Source organism: Equus asinus, chromosome 3 (genome assembly GCF_041296235.1).
Source record: "Equus asinus isolate D_3611 breed Donkey chromosome 3, EquAss-T2T_v2, whole genome shotgun sequence".
Taxonomy (NCBI): domain Eukaryota; kingdom Metazoa; phylum Chordata; class Mammalia; order Perissodactyla; family Equidae; genus Equus; species Equus asinus.
The window spans coordinates 128,411,773-128,436,078 of record NC_091792.1 but is presented as its reverse complement, the minus strand read 5'-3'; the positions used below and the strand labels follow the sequence as shown (position 1 = coordinate 128,436,078).

The following is a 24,306-nucleotide window of genomic DNA, read 5'->3' as shown; positions in this document are numbered from 1 at the left end:
CAAAGTGAGTTCTTTACACCAGATCGCAGCAGACCTTGGTGACAGAGCAGGGGTTGGGCCGCACATCTGCCTGGGACCTGTTGGGCTGTATCACAATTGCCTCTCTATTTTTAAACAAAAAAAATTCTTTCTTAATAAGTAAATAAAAATGCCCTACCTAGTGGGCAGATTACCAATTATAGAAAATTTCAAAGCAACATTGAAACCTTAGGAAAGCTAAATTTGACTATCTTTTAGGACTTATGAAAATATATGGTAAATACATTTAATTATTTCAAGACATTTGATCACTGTGGTTGAATAGATTACAACACAAACTTCTTGTGACAAATAACTAAAACATACGCACATACACACACCAAATTCCTTACTACAATGGAGGCCTATTGTATTTAGCAGTTGTTGCAACTTCTATATAATGTTTTATTTCCTGCTCATTGTCAGTTCAGTGATTATCATTTCATTCATGATATATAAACATTTTAAAAATTCATGTTTTCATTTTTTGCATGAGGCTGTATGTTTGTGCATTTGACAAACTATTCTAAAAGGAACATTCTATTAATATGTATATATATTGACACCTAGGTCTATAAGTGGGAAGAAACTGTGCTCTTCCTGTGGGCTTCCTTTGGGGAAAGGAGCTGCAATGATCATCGAGACCCTCAATCTCTATTTTCACATCCAGTGCTTTAGGGTATGTATTCATCACTCTTCTCTCTAAGTACAATTTCAGGATGTCTTTTGGCAAGGTTCTGGGAAATATGTCCTGGAAATCCTGACGGCCTTTGCTTCTGAGGCCTCTCCCCTCTAGGTTGTGTCGAGGTGTGCATGGAGCCCATCCTCCAGGATGAGACTCTCCTATCACACATCCCTCTGAGATGTTGGGTTGGAAGAACCAAACCAAATTTGTACGCTGCGTCTTTATGAAACAGTTTTTGTTGCTAAAGAACATATACTCGAGCGGGAAGCCAGGAATGCCGCCGTGGGAGGACAATGATACTTCTGAATCTTTTAAGGCCATATGGATTTATTTGGAATGTGACATCTTTACTGCTTCTTAAACTCTTGTGATTTAATGTCAAAGGTTTTTAGTCTTTGACCCAGTGGAAGATTTTCTGTCAATTAGGTGGTTAAAGCAAGTTTCAAAATCGTAGGTCTCTGGATGAATATGTCTGTAATCCCAGATTGAATATCACTCCCTCTGAAAAGCTGCCCAGACTAAGTGACTTGCCTTTGTTGCAGGTCCTTACAGAACCTTTCACAGTCCTTATCTCTCATTGTTGAATTGTTTAATTATCATCTCCTCTAAAAGCTGTCCGCTCCATAAGGGCAGGGACCGGACCGTGATTCTGGTCCCCGATCTCCTGCCAATAAGTAGGTGAGCTAACCACTTAGATCTGATTTATTATAAAATTTACAAGTTGGACTATATCAGCATTTCCTTTTTTTCCATGCATGGACACATTTCAAATTAAGATACAATTTTTGAAGCTAAACCCCCTAGCTCTGAATAAGAGTCATGTCTTTCTCTTCATAACTCTAGCATACTTTCTTTTTCCTTCTTGGTTTTTGTTCTGTTTCTTGTTGGTAGCTCCCTCAACTATAAAGTAAACTTGCATGGCCTTAAAATAACTCCTCTACCTGTAAGCTGATCAAGTGAAATTATTGATTTAATCATATCTGTAATCAAACAAGTTTTTTGGAAAGCAGCACTTATCATGGGCAAAACAATAGGGATACTTAATTAGACTCAATTTATTAATATTCTCATTGTAAAATTAACCTAGATAATGTATATCCTAAATTGTCTAAAAGGTTTTTGAGGCTCAAGGAATATAATTTTAAAATTTCATGGTAATGCCAAGACAGTATGTTCCAGCATGACAGTTTGTTCTCAGAAACTTTACCAGAACTCAAAGTAACGGAGGCGGCAAAGAGTCTTTGCAGATTGTCAAGGGATAGGAGCCTTGCCTTCTTAGCTGTCAAGGCCTTTCTTCTCTCTAATAATTCACTTCCTGGAGCTGACCTGATGCTTTAAGGTACATCACTTCTTAGATTTATCCCCTACACTTGTGATGAAGATGCAGCTTGTAACATAATTTAGATGAAGTCTTCCTTTGCCCAGGTGACCTTAGAGCATGAGTCTGGGCTGGCCCTGTTCTCTTGAGCTGGGTACTGATTCCCTTGCAGGAGGCTGGCATCTGAACCAGCCCACCACTGCCACCTTCTCTGGTACAACCAGGACAGTGTGTCCCATAGTCTCCTTCTGCACTCAGGTTGACTTGGCTGAAAGGAGTTCCATTCCCAGTGGATTTGTTACCCTGGGTATCACTGCCTTTAATGTGGAAATATGAGTTGGAATACCTATTTCCTAGTAATTCTGATCTGGTAGAACTTGCCGACAATGCTAGAAAGCATTTAAAGATTATTCACAGACAAATTTCAGTTGATAATCTTTTGGCCATGTGTTTATTTAAAACCACTAGGATTTAATCTATTTAAAATGGTTCTTCGTCTTGACTTAGAAATGCTGTATTAGAGAGGTTAACAGCATAGTTTTGGGGATCAACTCAACACCACTTCCCAACTTCACAACCTTGGACAAGTCAGTTAACTTCTCCGAACCAGTGTCCTCTGTGAAATGCAAGGAGTTAGGATAAAATGCTAAAGGTACATTGTTGCTATAAGGCAACCCTTGGTGCAGCATCTAACACCATAGATGCTCAACAAATGTGGAGGTCGTGGAAGTGATTGTTGTGCTATGCATGTAAACAGTAACTAAGCGTTATACAGAGACGATTCCTTATGCACCTTATAACTTCTGTTCTTTCTGCCCTATAGTGTGGAATTTGTAAAGGACAGCTTGGAGATGCAGTCAGTGGGACGGACGTTAGGATTCGAAATGGTCTTCTAAACTGTAATGATTGCTACATGCGATCCAGAAGTAAGTACTGGGGTGAAATACCTCAAGATGAGTGAGTGCATTCGTATGCCTTTCGTAGGACCCAATTTAGGAATTCAGTTATTTCTCCCTATCACTTGACACTCCCACCCTGAGGGAAAGATTTATTAGTATCTAGGTAAAAGAAATTGTAATGAAATAACCCCTTGTTTACCACTTGTTTCTTACTAGGAGCTACTGCTACAGTGTGGCCAAATTCTTTTTATCCTTAAGTGCAGGAATACACCAGCAGATAAAAACTGTAGACCAAGTCTGAGACATTGCCTGAACTCACCATAGAGATTTTCGTGAGGCAGAAGGAAGATATAAGATGTGTGAAACTCTATTCACTTGCTGAGGCATATCTTTAGAAGACCAGTACCATTTGAGGAATGGTTTAAGAGTGAAGAACGGCTCTCCATTGTTCATCAATTCAAGCACCAACTCCTCGATATTTACACGCCCTACTTTCAGGAGTTTCATGACATGATATGGATTTGTTCCAACTAAATTGAAAGTTCCTTGAGAGATAAAATGATGGGCTCTGCTTCTTGGTGAATCGCTTCCCTGCTCCAAAATTTCTTAGTATATAATCAGAGCTTAACAAGTGTGTGCTGCCTTAAACCTCCCTTGAGCAGCCTGCCCTCCAGTCTTGTTTCTGGGTCTCCTACCATAGAAGGTTCGTGTTAGTTTTGGGGACACCAGGGGGTGCTGTTGCCCAGCTGCTGTTTAGAAAATCTGAAAATAGCCAGTGGCTAGCCTCTGAATCCTTCCTCACTTTCCATCCTAAGTATAGTCCTTCTGGTGAATAACCTAGACAGAGCAGACTCTTCTGTGCACATTCGTCAGTCAGAAACTCTTGGGAAAAAATGGGAGTGAAGATATGGAGTTTGAAATTCAAGAATGTCAAATAATAATATAAAGTATTAATATTTCTATTAAAATTATAATATTAAAAATATTTCTCAAAGTAAGTGAAGTAATATTTTACAGCTTTTTTAACATGGATTTCTAAATCTACAAGACTGAAGACTTTAAGAGTAAAAGTTGAAATCAATTTGTTTTATTGCTATAGATTTAGCAAATTCAGAGAAATATATGTGTATTTTAATAAAATGATGGGAACTAAAAATTAGATCAAACCCAGGTGGTTTTGATCTATGATAAACATTTGATTTGAGGTCAAAACTGTTGCAACTTAGAGCTTCTACCATCAAACTGGACTATTTATACCCTATATTACATATAATTTATATTTTTATATATATTTATATATTTATACCATGTATATATAATGTGTGTATATATGGTATAAATATATATAGAATTGATATTGATTTTTATACTATGTATTAAATATATCAAATATGGTTTAAACAGTATACCATATATATCCCATAAGTATATACATACATACATACACAAATACATATATACATGTATAACATATAAGAACTATATATATTATTTAAACTGGATTTTGTTTGTTTTGTTTTTATACATTAGAAAGGAAAACTAAACCCTTTTTTCCCAGATTTCAAAGTGATTTTTCCTATCATCTTGTACAAATTATACTTTTTCCAGCCTCAGTGAACCAGCTGAATGTGAATCGTGGAACCAGAAGAGGGCACTGTTAGATTGAGGGACTGTCGAGCAGATTTGAAAAGTGCTGTAAATCAGAATTTCTTTCATAATTTAAAGTGCTTGAAGGATGCCAGCAGAGAACAAACCTGAACCCACCTCTGGGTGACAGTGACCTGTTTTCATACAGATTTTTATTTTAATTGAGAAGTTGGATGATTCATTGTCATTTCTTTTGGAAATTAGCTTTTCGGATCTAGGCCAGGAATTTTTCTCTTATATATACGAATATAAAGGGCATTAACTGCTTTTAATTCCAAATCTAAAGACAATAACTGAGGAGTTCCTGTAACAGTCTCATAAGATGAAAAATAAGAAAGTGATTTGGAGGTAGACTAGAGATGTGATTTTTTTCCTTTGTTTATTTTATATTTTTAATGCAATATTTTTACTAGGTTTTTTTTGGGGGGGGGAATACTAAGATACTAAGAAGAAAGCAAAAAAGCTCATTATCTCTCTGCCTAGATAACCCCTATAGAGATTCAAAAGAATAAAGAAATAAAAGTCAAATGATACAAGGTTAGAAAAATTGGATTGTTCAGAGACACCAAATTAAACATGAAAATCTCCAAAATTAACCACTATAATCACTCTCTAATAATTTCTTACGGAGACCTGCAGAATGTATGTTTGTATATGTGTACACACACACAGGTGTGTGTGTGTGATGCATGGACCTGCGTGTGTGTTGGTTTTTATTTCACAAAGGTAATCACAAAGTCACAATGATCCGTACTTAGTTTTTGTGGCTGTTATTTTTAACTTAGTGATATATCTTGGCAATTTTTCCATATAACATATTCTTTCTCCTCATTCTTTTTAATGGCTTTTTAGATAGTTACATATGATCCCATTGTATGGACTTACCATAATTTAAAACTAACTCTATGAATGGACACTTTTGTTGTTTCCCATTTCTTAATATTATTTTTTAAATGCTCCAATGAACATACTTGTATGTATATCCTGATGAACCTTTGAAAGCATTTCCATAGTGTGTAGCTTCTGAGCAGTGAGACTGCTGAGTTAAAAGCCTTTTAAAATTTTCAGACTGCTTGGCTAATTATCTTCCGGAGGAGAGCGCTTTCCCTGCAAAGTGTATGAGAGCCCCTTTCTCTCCACGCCTGCATCAGCTCTGGATAGCATCAAACTTTACAAATTTCCACTCTGCTAGGTGGAGGAGAACCTCATTGCTTTGATCTGTGTATCTTTAATTATAAGTGAGTTTGAACATCTTCTCATATGTTTATTCCTCATCTATATTTTTTTTTCTATAAAGCGCTTCTCTATTCTTTACCTGTTGTTCTCTTGGCCCTTGATTTGTATGAGTTCTTTATAAATTAATTTTCCCTTTGTCTTATATTTGTTGTTTATTGTAGTTGTCATTGGTCTTTCCACTTTGTGATTTTTCTCATAGAAAAAATTTTCATTTTAGTAATTAAATACATCTTTTTTTTTCCTTTTTGGATTCAGTTTTATGTGTCCTACTTAGAGAAACTCTCACTACTCCAATGGCATAAATAAATTTGAGATTTCACGTAGAATTGGTTTTTGTTTTCTTTTTCACATGTACATATGTGATCATCAGGAATGCATGTTGAGGGAATAGCTCTCCAACGTTTTTTCCCCATTATCCAATTGTGTGAATATCACTTAATGAATAGTCTCTTTTTTTCTCACTAATTTGCAATGCCAATTTTCTCTTAAGCTAAGTTCCCATATGTATTTGGGTCTATTTCTGGATATTTTATTATGTTTTATTCTCCAGTATTGAATAGTTTTAATTATTATGGCTTCATAATTTGTTTTAATATTGAGTAATAATGGCCACCTTCTCTCCCCATTATTTTTTCCAGATTCTCTTAACCCTTCTTCCATGTTTATTTTTCTAGATAAATGTTAATATCATTTTAGGATAAATTTTAATTAAGTCAACACACAACAAGAAGAATGACCAGCACATCTAAGAATACTGCTCATTTCTTTCTTGATGTCATAAGAAAAAAATATATACCTTAGGCATGAATAGGTGGAGGGGATAATAATTGGCTAGAGAAGTATCAATACACTCGAATTGGTTGAATATACCCCAGATGCAATAAAAGGGTCAGAATGGAAAGAAATGGCTAAAAATAATTTTTTCTTTCTTTTCTGGTTTGCTTTTGATCTGAGCTGAGAAGAGGGGAGATGGATAGATGTGAGGGGTGGTTAACATGATAAGCATTTGAAGTGAAACAAAATAATGTCAGTGTGGAATAATAAAACCTGAATATATAATCCTATTTTCTTCAAGTAACTAGTCACATTTAAATGAAATTTTTCCCTTGGAGGGGAAAAATAGCATAACAGCTTATTAAAATGCAATTCCTAAAAGCAATGTAAACAGTTTTTAAGTATGTATGTAAATGGGAATGGAAGTGCAAAACAAATTACCTGTCATGAATCAAGCCATCGTATGTTTAACTGGTACCATTTGTGCTTGGGTGCTGGATGACTGAGTCGTTATGTCCATTCCATCATTCACTCTCGTGACATGCTTTTAACGCAAACTCCCTAGGGTCTTTTCCAGTGTTGTGATTGCCTCATCACAACTCTAAAATGAAGGAGAAACTTTGTGAAGGTTCAGCAGGAAATATGGAACCCAAACAATCCTTTCTAGATAGGGTTTCCAGATGAAATACAAGATGCCCAGTTAAAATTTTTTTGCCCTGTTAAGTTTGAATTTCAGATAAACAATGAAATTTTGTTTGTATGTATACATCTCAAATATTGCATGCTCAGGATTTAGCACAAGTATATCTCAAATATCACATGGAATAAATTTCATTTGTTGTTTACCTAAAATTCAAATTTTGCTGATTGTTCTATATTTTTATTTGCTAAATCTAGCAATCCTATTTCTAGATCATATGTCAAATTCCTCCTGTTGCAATATATTTATTTTTAGAGAAACCAAAACCTAAAGAAGCTGAGAGAAGAGATTATTTTCTTGCTTACTTTCCCCAGAAGACAAGGTAGAAAACTTGAATGGAGATTATTTGGTTTAGACCATTTGAAATCTGGAGGATTTCAACCAAATTTTACAGGGCGTATGAATCACTTGTGCGCCTTGTTAAGTTCTGGGGTGGGGCTCAAGAGTCTGCATTTCAACAAGCTGCAGGTGATACCAATACTGCTCCTCTTGGACCACACTTTGAATAGCTGGGTGGGACAAGCTTCCCCTCCCTAGAGGGAAGGGATTTGGCAGAGGTCATTGCTAATTTGGAAAATTTTTAAATATGTGAAGCAAGAAGCATTGACTACTTTAACGGAACATTGCTCTGATTTCTTTATCACAGGTGCTGGCCAACCCACAACGTTGTGACTTGGTTTTCAAGCTTCCAGATCACTCACCATTTCTTTATTGAGAGTGTCCTCTGGCAATCGTTTAACAAAATCCCAACTTCAGGGACTTCTCATTATTCATCATCTAATTTCTGAAAGGCTATTCTAAAAGATGGTGTCTGTTCTTTTGTAGCACAGTGTTTGTTTTGTTTTTCCTGGTTTTTTTTTTTTTTTTTGCATTTGCACAGTATATACAAAAGAATATTGAATTGTAATGGTCCTGAATAGTTCAAAAAAAGGTCTTAGCATGGTCAAACAGGCTTACGGTTTAAAAAGTGTTATTCTCTTCTTTGGGGATTAATGAGATAAATGATGCAATGAATCTGTTTTGTTTTAGTATTTCTAGGAATTAAACACTTTATGTTTACAGAATCGAGCCGCAGAAAGTGCAAGACATGCCAATTTGAGACGTGGTCTTCTAAGACAGGAGCATACAATTAATGCATTTCAGAAACTAAAAATCACACCATATAGCACTGAGCTATAACTTGTTTTTAATGCAAAGATGCTAGTCTGATAATATATACTGTAATCCTGAAACATTTGTGTTACTTACCTTTTGAAGTAGAAATCATACCAATAAATTATTGCACCGTTAGTATTAGATTTTGTGTACTTTGGAAGTTATGTCATTAATATAGGCTGGTCTGTCAAATAAAGAGAACCCTTGCAATATTGGCGAGACTTACACTCTGGGACGTTGCCCAAGGGTAGGAAGAAACCAGAGGGAAATATTTCAGTCATCATTTCCAAAGTTATTACCAAAATCTATGAGGAAGTTTCATCTTCAAAAGACTGGTGGGTTGATGATAGCCATGAGGGCTTCGTTTCTTGCTTCTCTTCAGGCTCTAGATTCAATAAGAGACTTAATATGAGGCACGTGGAAGCTCCCGTTGAGATAAGTCCATCATTAGGTGTGACCACTGCTCACCCTTGCCTACAAAGTTCTCCTTGAGGGCCTGAAGCACAGGTGTCTAAAGAAAAGTACTAAGTCCATCCTAATAGAATCCAAATGCAACAAGATGTGATAAGCCACTGGTGTGTGATCAGCAAGAACCAACAGCTCACACTGTGCCCTGCCCACTCTAACAGATATCTGCTCTCCTTCATTCTCCTCCATCACCAACTCTGTACTATCAGGAACTCTGGACCTTGCTCGTGGAGAAGTTTAGAGAGGAACTCTTGTGGAGAACTGGTTTATTTTTTTGTCCTGTGTGATGAGTTTCAGCAGGCCAAGAAAGGAATCAAGTTACTAAAAAGCATCACATTTTAGATCTCCAGGCCGTTTTTTCTGTAAGACTGGGGAAAGGAGAACGATTTATTCTGCCTTAAAACGATGGCAAATAAGTGAAGATGACATTTTTGTGAATGTAGACTATGAATATACTCCTAATAGGTTAAAGTAGTCATAAAAGGAGATTGAGTAGATGTTTTTCTGTTGTTATGTAAGCAATAATTTTTTTCTGTGTCTTATTGAGTATGGCTAGCAATTATTTATTTACATGCTAGACGATTCTCTGCATGCGGGTTCCATGTAAGTGCAGAAATTTCCTCAGCCTCCGGTGGTATTTGATCATTTTGTCATTTGGATGAGCTGTTGTTAGACTGAAATTTACACATCACTTCATTAAAAATTGTGCCTTAGAAAACGCGAAGCTGTTGCACATAGCCAGTGATGAATTGTGGATGCAGAACATTGAGGAAAGATGAAGTCACTTCCAAATCCCAAGACTTCTCATAGAGGTGTTTGCTGTTTTACAGGAGAAAAAATGTTGAAAAAATAAAAATAAAAATAGAAAAAATTAAAAAAAAGAAAAAAGTTTTGAAAATGTACAGATTAAGTCCAATATTTTGATTAAGCACCTGCATGTTTTATTAAATATTTTGATAATGTGGATGTTTACACTTTGCATGATATTAGCAGAGTACTTTACCACAAATAATGCACTAAACATGTACAATAAGATCATTCATAACCGATTTTTATAGAACACTTTTTACACGTGGAACTCCATCCGTTATGTAAGGATTATATGAATATTGCACATTCTCTTCTGGTTTCACAAACCCATTTATACATATTTCTTAGGGAGACTCATTGTACATGTATTGAAGCTAGAATCCAGTCAAGAAAAATAAAGCCCCATTCTCCAACTGCAAAACGTGCTTTCCCATAATGAACAATAGTCACCAGCACAGAATAATCTCCAACATTTTCTAAATTCTAATTGCCAACTGTTTCTATTTATATTTGATTTATATTTCATTTGGAGTCTGTTACATGGCAGCTTGGGCAGACTAGATCTTGTTTTTTCCAATGCAGCATAATGAGTATGATCTATTTCTTTGCAAATAATCTTTGAGATCCTAGGGGAAAAAAAATGCTCTGCTCTGTTCAGCTACAATGTAAATGTGTTTGTTTAAAAAACAGATAAGGCAACTCAGTGATTTATTGTTCCTGAGGAAATATATCTGATTTTTTTCCTCATACTCCAAAAGCCAGTCCCTTCTCTTTTTTAAGAAAAAATGGGTAACTCTTTGTTTTTCACTAGCAAACTTTCATGACATTTCCTCATTCTTTCTATGTAGTGTTATTAATGCAATACGTAGTATAGTTATCGATACACAGTCTAAGACTTAACGAACTGAAATGATCCACCTCCCATGTGAGTCCGTCCGAAAGATGTTACCGTTCTGGGTGGGCCGATGTTCTATGTCAGTTACACTAACCTTCATTTAAAATATTTATTCTAAAATGCCTCTGATAAATAGTAAAAAAATAAAAATAAAAAGTCTAAAATGCAACAGCTTTTATAGTAAATGTACATTTATAAATAAAATACTCAAATCAACTTTGTATTCCATTGATTTTGGGGGAGTGGGGAGTCGGTTTCCTTACTTGGGGAGGAAAGAATCAAGCGCTCTCTCTCAGCTTTTGGTCCAGGGTTACCTAGTCAGATGATGGCAGTGATGCATGTCTGCATATACAGATTGACGCGTTTTTGAGGTCAACTGTTTAAGGCAAATGAAACTTACCAGCCGGTTGTGGAAGTCACTAAGGAATTGCCTTCCACTAGAAGATTCAGACTCCTTGAAATGAGACACACAATAACCAGGAGAGACCATGCAAATGCCAATGAAAATTGTCTGAAACAACCAAATGACAGTTAACTTCCAGCACTGCCCCACTGTTCCCTCTCTCTGTGTATATATACAGTCTGGGACTGAGGGCTTTTTTCCTTGTTGGTGAACCGGGGAATATGATGCAAAACGGTAGCATCCTGCTGACACTGATAATTTTCCAAAATACACATTCACTTTGCCTGGCACTCTGTCCCAAATTTGTAGGTGGTGGTAAAAAGCAAGCAAATTCCTTGAAAATTTCCCTCACTTTTAAGATGCAAAATACTAATTGCCACTGCAAGTTGTATTCTGCTGCTGCTTGCAAAGTTTGGTAGGCAGTAGCCGCTGCTGATTCCATAGTAAAGTGAATTCTTTGCCTTTCATTAGAGTTTTGGTAGCTATCAGAGTAGTTTAATATAGCCATTGTTATTTAAATGAAAGTCCTTTAACATATTTCAAAACAAAGAAAAGGTTGTTCTAACTTGTGATCTATAAAAAGTGTTTTTATTGAAAACATTTACGTCAGGTATGTTGAATTAGCTTTCATTCCATTGACTTTCTTCAAGACCTCAGGTCTCCTTTTTAGGGTCCTAATCTAGACCGCAAAAGATCCTTCCCCATCCTTTGGCATTATCTGAGTCAGGGGTCACAAACTCAAATGACTGGAGGGACCGGTTAGGCATTGTAAATGAGAACCAGAAGAGGATACTAGAGAGTGGTGTAGACTATGGCAAACTGAAAAAACAACAGTTCTGTCTAAAGAAGGAGGCGGCTAGCAGGCTCCAACCAATTGTGTTCGTATGAGATCTCCAGCTTTTTAAATGTTGACAACAATCCAAAACATTTTCCAACACAGGGCCAACCAAGATTGTGAGGCTCCACAAAATATATCTGCAAGTCCAATTTTGTTCTCAGGCCACCAGTTTGGAACCTATAGCTAAGCCTTCTCTTTGCTTTTCTATCAGCTACTACTAACTTGCTCTTCTGTGAGTCATTTCGTTTGACAAATATATCAAGAAATGACCGTGCAAAATATTTGCTTTTAGAGTGTCTTGGATCATTCAGTGAAAGAAGCTAATAGAGCCGTTAATCGGTGGGGTGATGTTGCTACAATTTGTAATACTTTGGGGTAGCATTATTAGTCTACTGTCCTCAAGAATTGCTCTTTTATAAGCACCTCTGTTCAGTGTTTTACCGAACCACACCCTTCCCTTTAGTAGTTTCCTTCTTTTTTCTGAGTGACTCAAAAGGACAGAAAAGTTCAGAAACATGCAAAGTAGAATTTTTCCTAAACTTCTTTAGCATCATTTTATCAAATGTACTCTTGCAAACGTTGTTTTATTTATCAAAAAGCATTCTGGCATGTGAGAAGTTGTATGTATGCCTCCCCATTTTATAGATGAGAAATGGAGGTAAAAGGAATAAATGACTTATCCTGGATGAGTGTAAGGTTTTATATAATTGGGTATTTCACCAACAGTCCCCAATAAGAGGTGATTAGGTTAACTTGCTATTCAACTGTGCCTGGTTCTCGTGTATGGGACCACTCATGAAACCAGCTAGGAGGACCCCTGTACAGAACTGGACTTTGGCAGGATTTAATCTGCACTCAAGCAGAGACTAGAATGCTCTCATAGTAACCTTACACTTATAAAACACTCAAATGGGCTTAGTATTCCATTGGAGTTTGGTTTCTTTTTCTGGGAAGAGAGAGCTGTCCCTTATGGCATGACCTTGGACACTTTGGTATTTGCTGGAGTGGAGGCTCCGCACCATCCACACTCCTGCCCAGAGCCCTACTAACCTCTCCCCAACATAATCCATCTCCAAAGCCTCCCTCCCCTCTCCCTAGTTCTGGTCTCCAGGGTTGGGAAAATCTAGCCCTACCTGATAGACAACATGTTTGTCCAGCCCAACTGTTGTTTCACAGCTGGACCTCCACTTTCTCAAACTCAACAGCCAAGGCCTGAACAGAGGAAGGACCTCTTTCCAACCACTCTGATGGGGAGAAGACACTGAGGACACACCACATCCATTCCTGTATCACAATATTATTTCACCACAAACAGATCCATTGATACATTAATCAAGGTGTTTCATTTTTTCAACAGGAATAATGACATTGTTTGTGAAAGCCTGTCTTCTTTATTGTCTACCAAGGAGAGAGAATTATTTCAGCAGGCCCTGTTGGTTTAGAAAATGCCTTGGCTGAAAGTGACTGAAGCATGACTATAGAAAGCCCCTATGAAACATTTTATCAAGCAGTTCGCTTTCACTCTCAATGGTACAGCATTAATTACTATCCGAAGCTCTGATCCTGGAGCATTCAACAATTCCTCCTGAATCCAAGAAAAGTTGTGAGGATAATAGTTCATATTTTGTAACACTATGAGAATTGAGAAGCTGCATCTTGTTTATATGCTAACACTCTGGGAAACAAGTGGAATATTTGATTGGACAAATGGAGAATGCCTCTTCTGAGATGATCCAAGAAAGTCTGAAAAGAAGGCGTAATCAAAGGAATTTGCCTGACCAAACAGTAAAATTTACTGTAAAGTTAACAGTAAACAAAGTACATATCTTGGGCAAGGCCTGATAAATTAGTTATAATTAACACAGCAAAGTGTATGGCCAAAGTACAGACCTAAATAAACATAAAATGTTAGTGTATAATAAAAATGGTATCACAAATCAATGGATAAAGGAGAGACAGTTGATTAATGTCATCTCTCCACAGTAAAATTAATTCCAGATGAATTAAAGTGTTAAATGCAAAAAACAAAAACAGGAAAAGAAAGAATAATAGGTTCAAATATGCTTAGATACATTCTCAACAAATGGAATTTTAAGCAAAATTTTAAAGTAATGAAAAACTGGAGGAAATATTCCCAACAAATGTGACAAAGGGTTAATAGCCTTAACATACAAAGTCCTTTACAAATCAGTAGAAAATTGGCAAAAGGACATTTAAAAAGCTGACAAAAATGCAAATGGCCAAGAAACATGAAAAACTGTTCAAGCTTACTAGTGATCAAAGAAATGCAAATTAAAACAACAGCAAGATGCCTCTCCCTACTCCCCAAGAACAGATAGTCATTCAATTATGTAAATTACAAACTTCTATATCGCAAAAAGAAAGTAAAAAAGCTATAAATGAGGAGAAGATATTTTCACACATACAACCAACAAAGAATTAGTATCCAAACTATATAAAAAAAAAAAGGCAAAATATATTCAATTTTATTAGGAAGAAAATGCAAACTAAAACCAACATGAGATGCCATTTTATACCCACCAGATTGATAAAAATTTAAAGCTTTGATGACACCAAGTGTTAGTGGGGACATGGAGCAACAGGAACTCATACAGTGATGATAAGAATGTATATTGGTAAAGAATTCTGCATTATCTAGTGATGATGAAGCTCATATTCCTTGATGTAGCAATTTCACTTCTAGAACATAAATACCTTAGCATTACTCTGGAGAAGGTCGAGAAACTCTCACAGATGTCCTCCTTGACACATGTTCAAAATGTCCCTCACAGCACTGCTTGGATATAAATTATGGTATTCCATTGTAGCAGTGAAAAATTAGTGAACCGTAGGGTATACACATACGTTTGGATGAATCTCAGAAAAAATAACATTAGGCTAAAATAGCAAGACATCAAAGATTACATACATTATGATACCATTGCCACGAAGTGTAAAGACAATAGAAAACTAAGCATTATTGTGTCTGGAGTTACATAACATGTGATAAAAAAGTAAAGCGAAGGAAAGGAATAACGCAAACAAAATTCAGGATTTGGGGTTGGATGAGGGGAATGCTGCCAAGCAGGGCACACGAGGAATATCAACTTTTTATTTTTTATCATTCATTCATAAGTTCTGTTTTGTTATGAGGACCTTCAGCCAAACTGCTTTCTAAAGGGATTGTTCCAAGTAGTCTGACAATAGTGTATGGAAGATCCTAGTTCCCCCAATCATACCCAATATCTGCTGTCAGGCTTCTTAATTTTTGCCTTTCTGGTGGAAAGGAAATGGTATTTCATTGCTTTAATGTGCATTCCGCTGACTACTGGTAAGGCTGGGCACATTTTCATATCTTTATTAGACAGTCTGGATTGACTTCCGTGAACGATGTGGCCATTTCCTTTGCCAATTTTCCTATTGAATTGCTTTTCTTTTTTTATTGCTTTTTAGGGATTTTGTAAATATTCTAGATTCTAATCCTTTGTCAACCATGTGCACTGCAAACGTTTCTCTTGACTGTGACTTGTCTTGTAAACTTTATCGTGCCTTTCAACAATTTTTAGTTTTAATGTGGTAAATATATGGATATTTGTATGTATTTTGTGCTTCTTGAGACTCATTTAAGAAATCCTTGCCTACTCCAATTCTATAAAGGCACTCTGCTACATAGTCTCTTAAAAAATGTTAAAGTTTTGAATTCCGCATTTGGCTCCTTATCAAGGGAAGCAGGGACCTACCCTTTTTCCTCTTTGGATAGTCCATCTTCCCAGAACCGCTTACGAAATAACTCGTCCTTTCTCAGCTGATTTTTGATGTCACTTCTGTGAAAGATTTTCCATATGTCTGAGAGTCTGTTTCTGGGCATTTATTCCATTCCATTGGTCTACTTATCTATCCCTACACCAATTTCACATTGTTTCAATTATTGTGTCTTCATATTAAGCCTTGATATCTGGAAGGGCAAATTTCCTTCCTTTCTCAAAATTGCCCTGGCCATTTTGGGACCTTTGCTCTTCCATATGAATTTTAGGATAAGCTGTAAAGTTTCTCTGAAATGTCTCAGGATTTTGATCTAAATTCAATTTATAGACTATAACTTTCTAATTGGTATTGTTAGTATACAAGAATACCACTGACGTTTTTTATGTTAATCTTGGACCCAGCAACTTTGCTGGACTCTCTTAGTAGTTCTAACACATTGTTTATCGCTTCTCTAGGATTTCCTATGTAGTCAATCATCAGCTACAAAGAAAAAAAAGACTATTTCGTCTCTTTCCAATCATGTCTTCATTTTTTCATATCTTATTGTACTGTTAAGATGTCTAGTAAATGGTGATAATGGACCTCCTTGTCTCACATTGTTATTTGTATAGGCAAAAAAGTTGGAAAACATCCTAGATGTCTAACATCAGGGAATAGTTGTGAAAATTATGGTACATCCTTATAACGACATTCTGCCATTGTAAAATTGCATTTTCGCAAACATTTAATTTAAATTATTAACATCCCCACAACAAAATGCTACATTAAAAGGCCACAACATCAAATGATATATATTATGATTCAAGTTTTATAAGTAAAATATATATATATGTATATTTTTAAAGATTTTATTTTTCCTTTTTCTCCCAATGCTCCCCGGTACATAGTTGTGTATTTTTAGTTGTGGGTCCTTCTAGTTGTGGCATGTAGGATGCCTCCTCAGCATGGCCTGACGAGCGGTGTCATGTCCACTCCCAGCATCTGAACTGGCAAAACCCTGGGCTGCCAAAGCGGAACGTGTGAACTTAACCACTTGGCCACAGGGCTGGCCCCAAGTAAAATATATTATTATATACCATATGTTTTTTTACTATATGTGTAACCCAAGTGTCCCCAGTTTTCAAGACTTACAGGATGGAGTTTCCCCATAATATCCAAATATAAATGCATGCCCCATCCTACAGGACTATAGGAAATCCAGTCCTCTTTGCAGTTACTGCTGATGATCTTCAGCATGTCCTGCTTTTTTGTTTTCCACTTTCCATGTTTGACCCCTGCCCCAGGCTTCTTCTTCAGTCACTTTGGACTATTTCATTATTCTTTCTATACTTAAACCCTAAACATGACTACAACCTGTCACTCCGTTATTCTTCGGAGACCAGCTAACAGAGGATTCTCGTGGTTTAATAAACTTAAATATGCCTTGAGGATAGCATAGCCAAATTACAAGACAAGAAAGAAAAATGTCAAGTTGGAATTCATGTATCATTGCTCTTAAAATCCATTGGTCACACTGGCTCACAGGGAGCCATGTCCCTCCTTCTTCCCTCGCTCCAGGCCTGTGGCCTGCTGCTGTGTTGAGGGACACACTCCTTTCAACTAGAGTTTGCTCTTTCATTCGCTCTCTCTCTCCTTCCCTATTCCCCACCCCTGCGCCTTGCAGCGTACCCTTGTATCTGAGCATGCTAGAGGAGTCAGAATCAAGTCAGCAAATATCACGACGATTTCTTAGGGCCCACAATGAAGGCAGCCTTTACCTACTAAACATCTCAGTTAACGTCTCAGTCTAAAGGAGCACAGACTCTAGAGTTGGAATGTCCACGTTCAAATCCCAGCTCCGCCACTTACTACTTAAGACCTTGGGCAAATTGTTTATCTTCTCTGTGCCTTGGTTTCCCCACCTGCATAATGGGGATAATAATAGAATATACCACTAGTGTTATTGTGAGGATTAAATAGGATGATGCGTTTAAAATAGGACTACTCTAGCATATAGAAAATGTTAGCAGTTTCCATTAGCATTGGGATTACCATGTGTTAGTAGGAATAGAGCACAAGTTGCAGTAGTAGAACTACCTTACCAATATTCAGAGCCACGGAATGAAAAACTCATGTTGAACTTGTATCTCTATGATAGGCTCACCAGTATAGCTATTCTGAGACAAGAGAGTCTGTCCCCAAAATAAATTCTAGCCTACAGCATTAGGGCCACAAATGGTTCAAAAATATTTTCAAAGCATCCTGTAAAATAAATATGTACCAAGTCAAAAAGAAATAAAATATTGAAATAGATAAACCACAATATCAATAGCAGTTATCTTGGATTAGTGGGATTGTGGGTAATTTTTATTCTGCCTACACACTTTTGTGTGTTTTGCCTGCACTGACCATCTATTGCTTTTATAATATGAAAAAATAAGACCATTATAAAATATAGAAAGAAAGCTTTCTTCTACATCCACTCTAGATAAGACTTATTAGAATTTATTCGATTACCAAAATTCTGCAATGAAATGTAGCCTAGGCTTGAATAAAGAGAGAATTCATCTGGGTATTCAGTCCTGGCAGAGCCTTGCCATCACGTGGCCATGTTGCTGCTCTGGAAGCGGCCTGTGAGCTTTTCAGCTGCAGGCCCTTCACGCAGATATTTAGAGTTCTGCTCCTATGGGACAGTCTCAGCTCTTAACATGAACTCATAGCTCACTCCAAATCTCCATTTGCAGTTTACTTGTGCAGCATTCACCCTCGCCTTAAAAGTGGATTGCAAAAAGTGCTTCCATAAAACTTACATGAGTTGTCTAAACCAACAGTGTCACCACTTTCCAAGTTTATCATGACCTCATATTTACACAGCAGAATGTAGTTTCAGAGGGGAAAAAGGACCCAGTTAGAGGTTAATGGCAAATGTCCTCTGCCCACGGAAATACAGCAATTAAGATGAATCAGAGGCTTCTGATTTTGAATCAGATCTGCTCTCCTTGAGAAAATAGCTTTTGGGCCTTTTCCCATTCTACTACTCCTTGAAAAGAAAAGGCAAAGTTTTCCTTACTGGATTTTGTCATGGAATAGAATGCTAGGAACATCCAATAACAAAGGCTGACAAAAGGCAAGCAGATGCTAGACTTCCAGAAAACATGTAATTTGACATGGATGAGCATTTCCCAAAGTGTGTTCCCCCAATGTGTTACATGAAATGCTCTTCAAGAAAATGGTTCCATGGTTATATGTGTGTGGAAAGCACTGCATATCCTTTTTCTTGGGGATATAGAATGCCTATCAAAGGCCTGAGCAATTCTGCAGTAGTCCATTTAAATTTGTTAAATGCACATTTTTCTAAATATATTTCATCAAGAAACTCTATTCTAGACTGTTCTCAACATCCTCTGGCACTTGGGTTCCACAGGACATGCTTTGGGAAACATTGATTGAACAATTAATACAATTGGGAAATCACAAAAGTAACTTGATAATATGCAGACACGTTTTTTTAATTCTTAGACTATTTTTTAATTCTTGATGCCCAAACACAAGAATGACAACAATAAAATCAATGGGGATACTTACATGCGGAACTGTGGAGGTAGGAAGTGGAGCTCATGTGAAGGAAGGGCCAGGAGAGCTGTGGAAATGGCTAGGATTCATGAGCACTCTTTCTTCAAGGGCCTAATTCTCCTAAGAAACTTTCAAGGGAAAGTAAGTGCTTTCATTAGGAACCTGGTCAAGAATATGGTTGAAACTCATTTCTCACGTAGGAATAATAATATCCCCACATAAAACTTCTGTGGTATGTTAAGAGACCGAATATTGGGGAAAAGAGTAATTTCCATATCTAACATGTCTTTCTCTCTCCTACCTTCCCACAGTGCTCTGGAGGGAAAGCTCTAAAATTAAAGCTCTAAATCCAACGGTCTCAAGAACTGCACCATAGCAAAGATTTCCAGAGGGCCGGTGGGCCTCAACCCATCTCAGAAAGTGTATAACTACCTTAAGCTGAATTTAGGAGACTAGGTAACTGACGTGAATTAGTATTGAAAAAGTGCTATCAAGCGATCTGTTCTAATAGACGAAGTAAAGAATGTACTGCCTTTCAGAAAGCTGGTGAAAGAATGCTTTTAAATTCTGATATTGGTCGTCTCTTTGACCAGCTAAACCAGGTTTTATTCTGGATCTAAGGATTATCTTGTTTGGTGTTTCAAAAGAGTATTCAACATATGCCATTGTTTTTTCTGTTTAAGGAATCTTTTGAATGGAATAAACTCGCCCTTGTTTAACTTTTTAGTTTATCATTGTAAAAAGGAAAAAAAAATGTAAGGTAAGGAAATATCTTTTGCTTTAATCAAATTTTAGAAAGATGTCTGTGGTAGTTCCCAGCTTCAGTGTCTTTAATCTTCATCCTCTAGTGTAGAATTTAAGAATTTTTTTTGACTCTTGAATTGAACCAGTATGCGAATCCATATAATTCTATGTGATTCGTAGAAGAAAAATATGAGTAACAAAAATGAGACTGTGGAACAACCTCACAATCTCACTTTCTCCAATATCTCTCAGAAAGGGGCCTCAAAAAAGACACTGAGATTTCTAATAGCTTTAAAGTTACTATTGTATCCTTCATTGCCCTCAAAAAGACAACTCAGGAATGGGAAATCTTGAATTCACTGTCTTCCTGAGTGTCTATGGTGGAAAATCTGTTGCCTTCCCAACATCTATTCTATAGCAGTCCTGTTGTTTAGCACTCCCATCAGCTCCAGGGCTGGGGGCTGATTGCTGTAACCCATCAGCATACTCCCACCCCCTTGCCATAGATATTAGTTCACGCAACCTAGGTTTAAGCCAATTAATAATCCAATCAGCAGGAATCTCAGAACTTTTATTAGAAAGTTGAGAAAAGCACTCTATCTTTCTCTGGATACCTGAAAGGAAGCATGTGGACCTTATTGTACTGACGGCCATCCTATAACCTCAAGGGGCCCAGCCTTTGGGTGAAGCCCTCATTGTAGATGACAGACGTAGATGGAAAGATGGGAGAAAGAGTCCACAATGAGGTCATTGAGCTCCAGACTAACCAGTTCTGGCACTCATACCACTGCAGTTTTATGAAACCTATAAAATCCCTGGTTAGTGAATTCAATGTAAGTTGGGGTTTTTGTTATTTGGAACGGAAAGCCTCCTAACTGAGGCACAGCCATAAAATCACATTGAAATGAGCATGGGTGCTTACAATTATATCCTTGGTAGTACCTGGGGTTTAAAAAAAACTATTATTATGCTTATTTTAAAGTCAAAATTTAATAGATTCTATGGTTTTTCCTTAGTTATACCTTCCCTGCCTTTAATATTATTTGTTGACTTTTCTTCTTCTTCATTCTCCCGCAACACCAACCTCTTGACTTTCCAATTTAGGAGGAAATAAAAACACGAAGAAGAAGTTTGATATCTCTTTTTAAGTCAACGCAGTTACTTCCACCCCATAAGAATTCTAGAAAGCTGGCTTTATTCACAGGGCATGGCAGCTTTCCTGTTTACAGGGGACCCGCATAAACAATGAAGTCCAGTTACTCCGCAGGCTAACCAAGTAATGAGAAACACACGTGTCCCAGCACAATTTTGTTAAACAAACAAACAAACAAACAAAAAGATAGCCAGGATCAAATCCAAATCCATGGTTTCCGACCACAAATCTAATATTGCATTTCTTTGATTTTCTAAAGTACATATCACTTCCTCAGTTGACCTTTCCTGGAGATGGAAGGTTAACTGATATGGAAAAACATTATCATATTTAGTATTCAAATATTGAAGCTGAGGGTTGAGGGGCCTCTATCGGCAGGTTTCTCATGGGTCCTTTGGAAAGCACGCTGTAGTTTTCCTTCTTCAAGCCACAAGGCAAACCTCCAATTGACAATATTTGGGCCCAAGCGCAAGAAAAATGAATTGCGTGTATAAGAGGAAACATAAGTACCGAACCCAAAGAGATTCATACTATTCATTTCAGAGCCAAGGTGATTCCTTTCAGCAACCTGTGCTGGAGTCCGTAGGCTAAAGGGCAGAGTTATTGAGAGGTTAAAAGAGTTATTTCTACTTGGTGACTAACCCCATTTGATTGTCTTCAGGATGTCTAGCTTCTACGGTGTGTTTTTATTTCAAATGATCATGAATGTTCCAAGTGGACTCATTGTAGCCACCTGGCTTAAGGACTGTGAGGCACTTCAGAAATCAAATTTCAGGAGAGAAGATTGGTTTGAGAAACAAGGAACAAGGAGAAATCTTCTCTTTGCAGAGCTGCTGTGTGTCAAAGTTTATCCTCATTATGTTATGGTAGGAAGAAAAGAACGAATTAAGACATTTAACTGCTGAAAATTTGAAACCCAATTGCATTTAACACAGCAAATCTTGTTACCAGATCTGTGGGCTTACCCTTTGCCTGTGTGAAGTCTGGTATGTGTTAGCAAATAGCATTTTTTTTAAATCGTGGAATGGATCTGGGCTAAGTGGATGATTGTCGCTACACATTCTCTGACATATAAGAGAAGATCCTATAGGATTCAGAGAGTTTTAAAATTAGATAAAAATTCCTTCAAAAAGAAGAAGACCTTAAAATAACCTTCTTACCTGCCTGCCATTGCTAGCGCAAGCATGCTTTAAATTAATAGCGATTATATAACTGCACAAGTTCTAATTTTTAATATAAGGGATCATTCAAATCTCAACCCATCCTTTCAAATTGGCTTCCATAGTGAAAGAACCATTAAGGGCTTAGTGATGTTCCAAGAACTCTTCCAAAAAAAGAGAGAGAGAGAGAGAATTGGCTCCTTTTCTTTGGCCAGTAACCCACGTTTTAATTGAATTTTGATGAGATGATGGATGTTGCGCTGTATTCCAAGTCTATATGCTAAATTAACAAGGCTGTCTGCTTAGTTTCCTCTTTTGAAGGCACACTGAGATGAGTTTCTGCTAATTCTCTTACATAAAGCGTGATGTGGATGTCTCAAATTCTTTTTTGGTGCCTGGAATCGCCATTTTCTCCAAGCTGGTACTATGCTGGAGCACAAGCCATCTGGTTTAAGGAAGAACTCCTAGCTGAATTGTCTTCAATCAGCCAGGAAAAATACATCTCAATATTTCAAAGGCATTCACTAAAGCATTTAAAACTTCCCGACAATATTTTTAAAGACTTACTTGCGCATCTATTTACAGGAAGAAACGTCTTCAATATTGAGTGTAGGTAGTTCATATTTGTCTATAAAATAAGAGTGATGAATTGAGCAGTCAAGAAAAATAGGTAATTTCAGCAAATTCTGGCACACGATTATTCATTTACTTCCCAAGCATTGTGCTTTTAGAAAACGTGGGGCTAAACTCATTTTTTTCCTTATTCTGAATAGTTTCAAAGCCACAGTCTTGAAGGTTGACCCATTCTTTAGAAATATGAGGGCTCAGGTTGGGGGAAGATTATTGAATTTTGCTATTTGGAGTTTTGAGTCTTTTATACATTTTGCCATAATAGTCATTTTACTTTTTAAATTCCTAGATGCAAAAGACCTACCCAATTTGTAAAAATAAAATACAATTCATTCATCATTCTGCTGCTGCTGCAAAAAATAGCATACTAAATGGCAACTAACCACCTCTCACAAGATGGGGAGGGTCAGGTACACAGATCTCCACTAGAGAAGCCCAAACAAGGTAGTCTGGACTTGAGGTATGGCAGCCACAAAATTCCCAGGAGGCCATGGACAGACAGAGGCACAAGGCCTGGGCATACTCTAGAAGAAACTGATTCCTCTGCATCCTGAGAACCAAGTCCAAACTTCAGGCAAACTCCTCATATCTATCTTGGTCCAGAGCTCATCCCTCAAAATAGATCGGCCACTAGGAGTTTTTGTAATCCATTTACCCCATGATACCCTTGTTTCGGTGAGACTAATTCTTATGAGTTGAATTGTGTCCCCCCCCCAAAAAAAAAATTCGTATGTTGAATTCCTAATGTCCAGTACCTAAGAATGTGACTTTATTTGAAAATAGGATGAATTATAGATCTATTTAGTTAAGATGAGTTCATATTTTAGTAGTCTGGACCCCCTAGTCCAATATGACTGGTGTCCTCATAAAAAGAGGAAATTTGGACACACACATATGCACATAAGGAGGATTTGTGACGATGAAGGCAGAGATGGGGATGATGCTTCCACACACCAACGAATATCAAAGATTGCCAGCAAACCACCAGAAGCTAGGGGAAATGCATGGAACAGATTCTCTCTCACAGCCAATGGAAATAACAAATCCTGCCAACATCTTAATCTCAGACCTCTAGCTCCCCAAACTGTGATACAATAAATTTCTGTTTTTTGAGCCACCCAGCTTTTGGTACTTTGCCATGGCAGCCTAGCAAACTAGTACACTAACCCAAACTCTTTTATTCAAATGCCCCAATAGAACTATGACTAGTCCAAATTCAAACACAGATGTCAGACAAGTTTATCTTTAGTGAGGAGCCAATTCATCATGTTTGGGGTGGAGGGAAAGTATGTCCAGAAAGCCAAAGTTCTCCCCTCTTCTTGAGGATATGAGCTATCATTGATATTTAGCCAAAAATACTGAAGGAAACCTCACTCATGGCTAACGTTTGCATATCTCATTACAGGGCAAGTAAATCACATCTTCTCTGGGTCTTATCTTGCTCAAGTGTATGATG

The 24,306-nt window shown here is 37.1% G+C and overlaps 1 protein-coding gene across 21 annotated transcripts in view; it reads left to right on the top strand.

Moving 5' to 3' along the window:
• LIMCH1 (LIM and calponin homology domains 1) overlaps positions 1-10,821 on the top strand; it is a 312,143-nt gene extending 301,322 nt beyond the window's left edge. For all 21 annotated transcript variants that reach the window (XM_044767755.2, XM_044767751.2, XM_044767754.2 and 18 more), the window contains 3 exons: positions 589-697; positions 2,845-2,947; positions 7,924-10,821. In XM_044767755.2, coding sequence (XP_044623690.1) covers positions 589-697; positions 2,845-2,947; positions 7,924-7,949 — 238 coding nt within the window. In that variant the 3' untranslated portion in view covers positions 7,950-10,821. The remainder of the gene's footprint in view (positions 1-588; positions 698-2,844; positions 2,948-7,923) is intronic.
• The last annotated feature ends 13,485 nt before the right edge of the window (positions 10,822-24,306 follow it).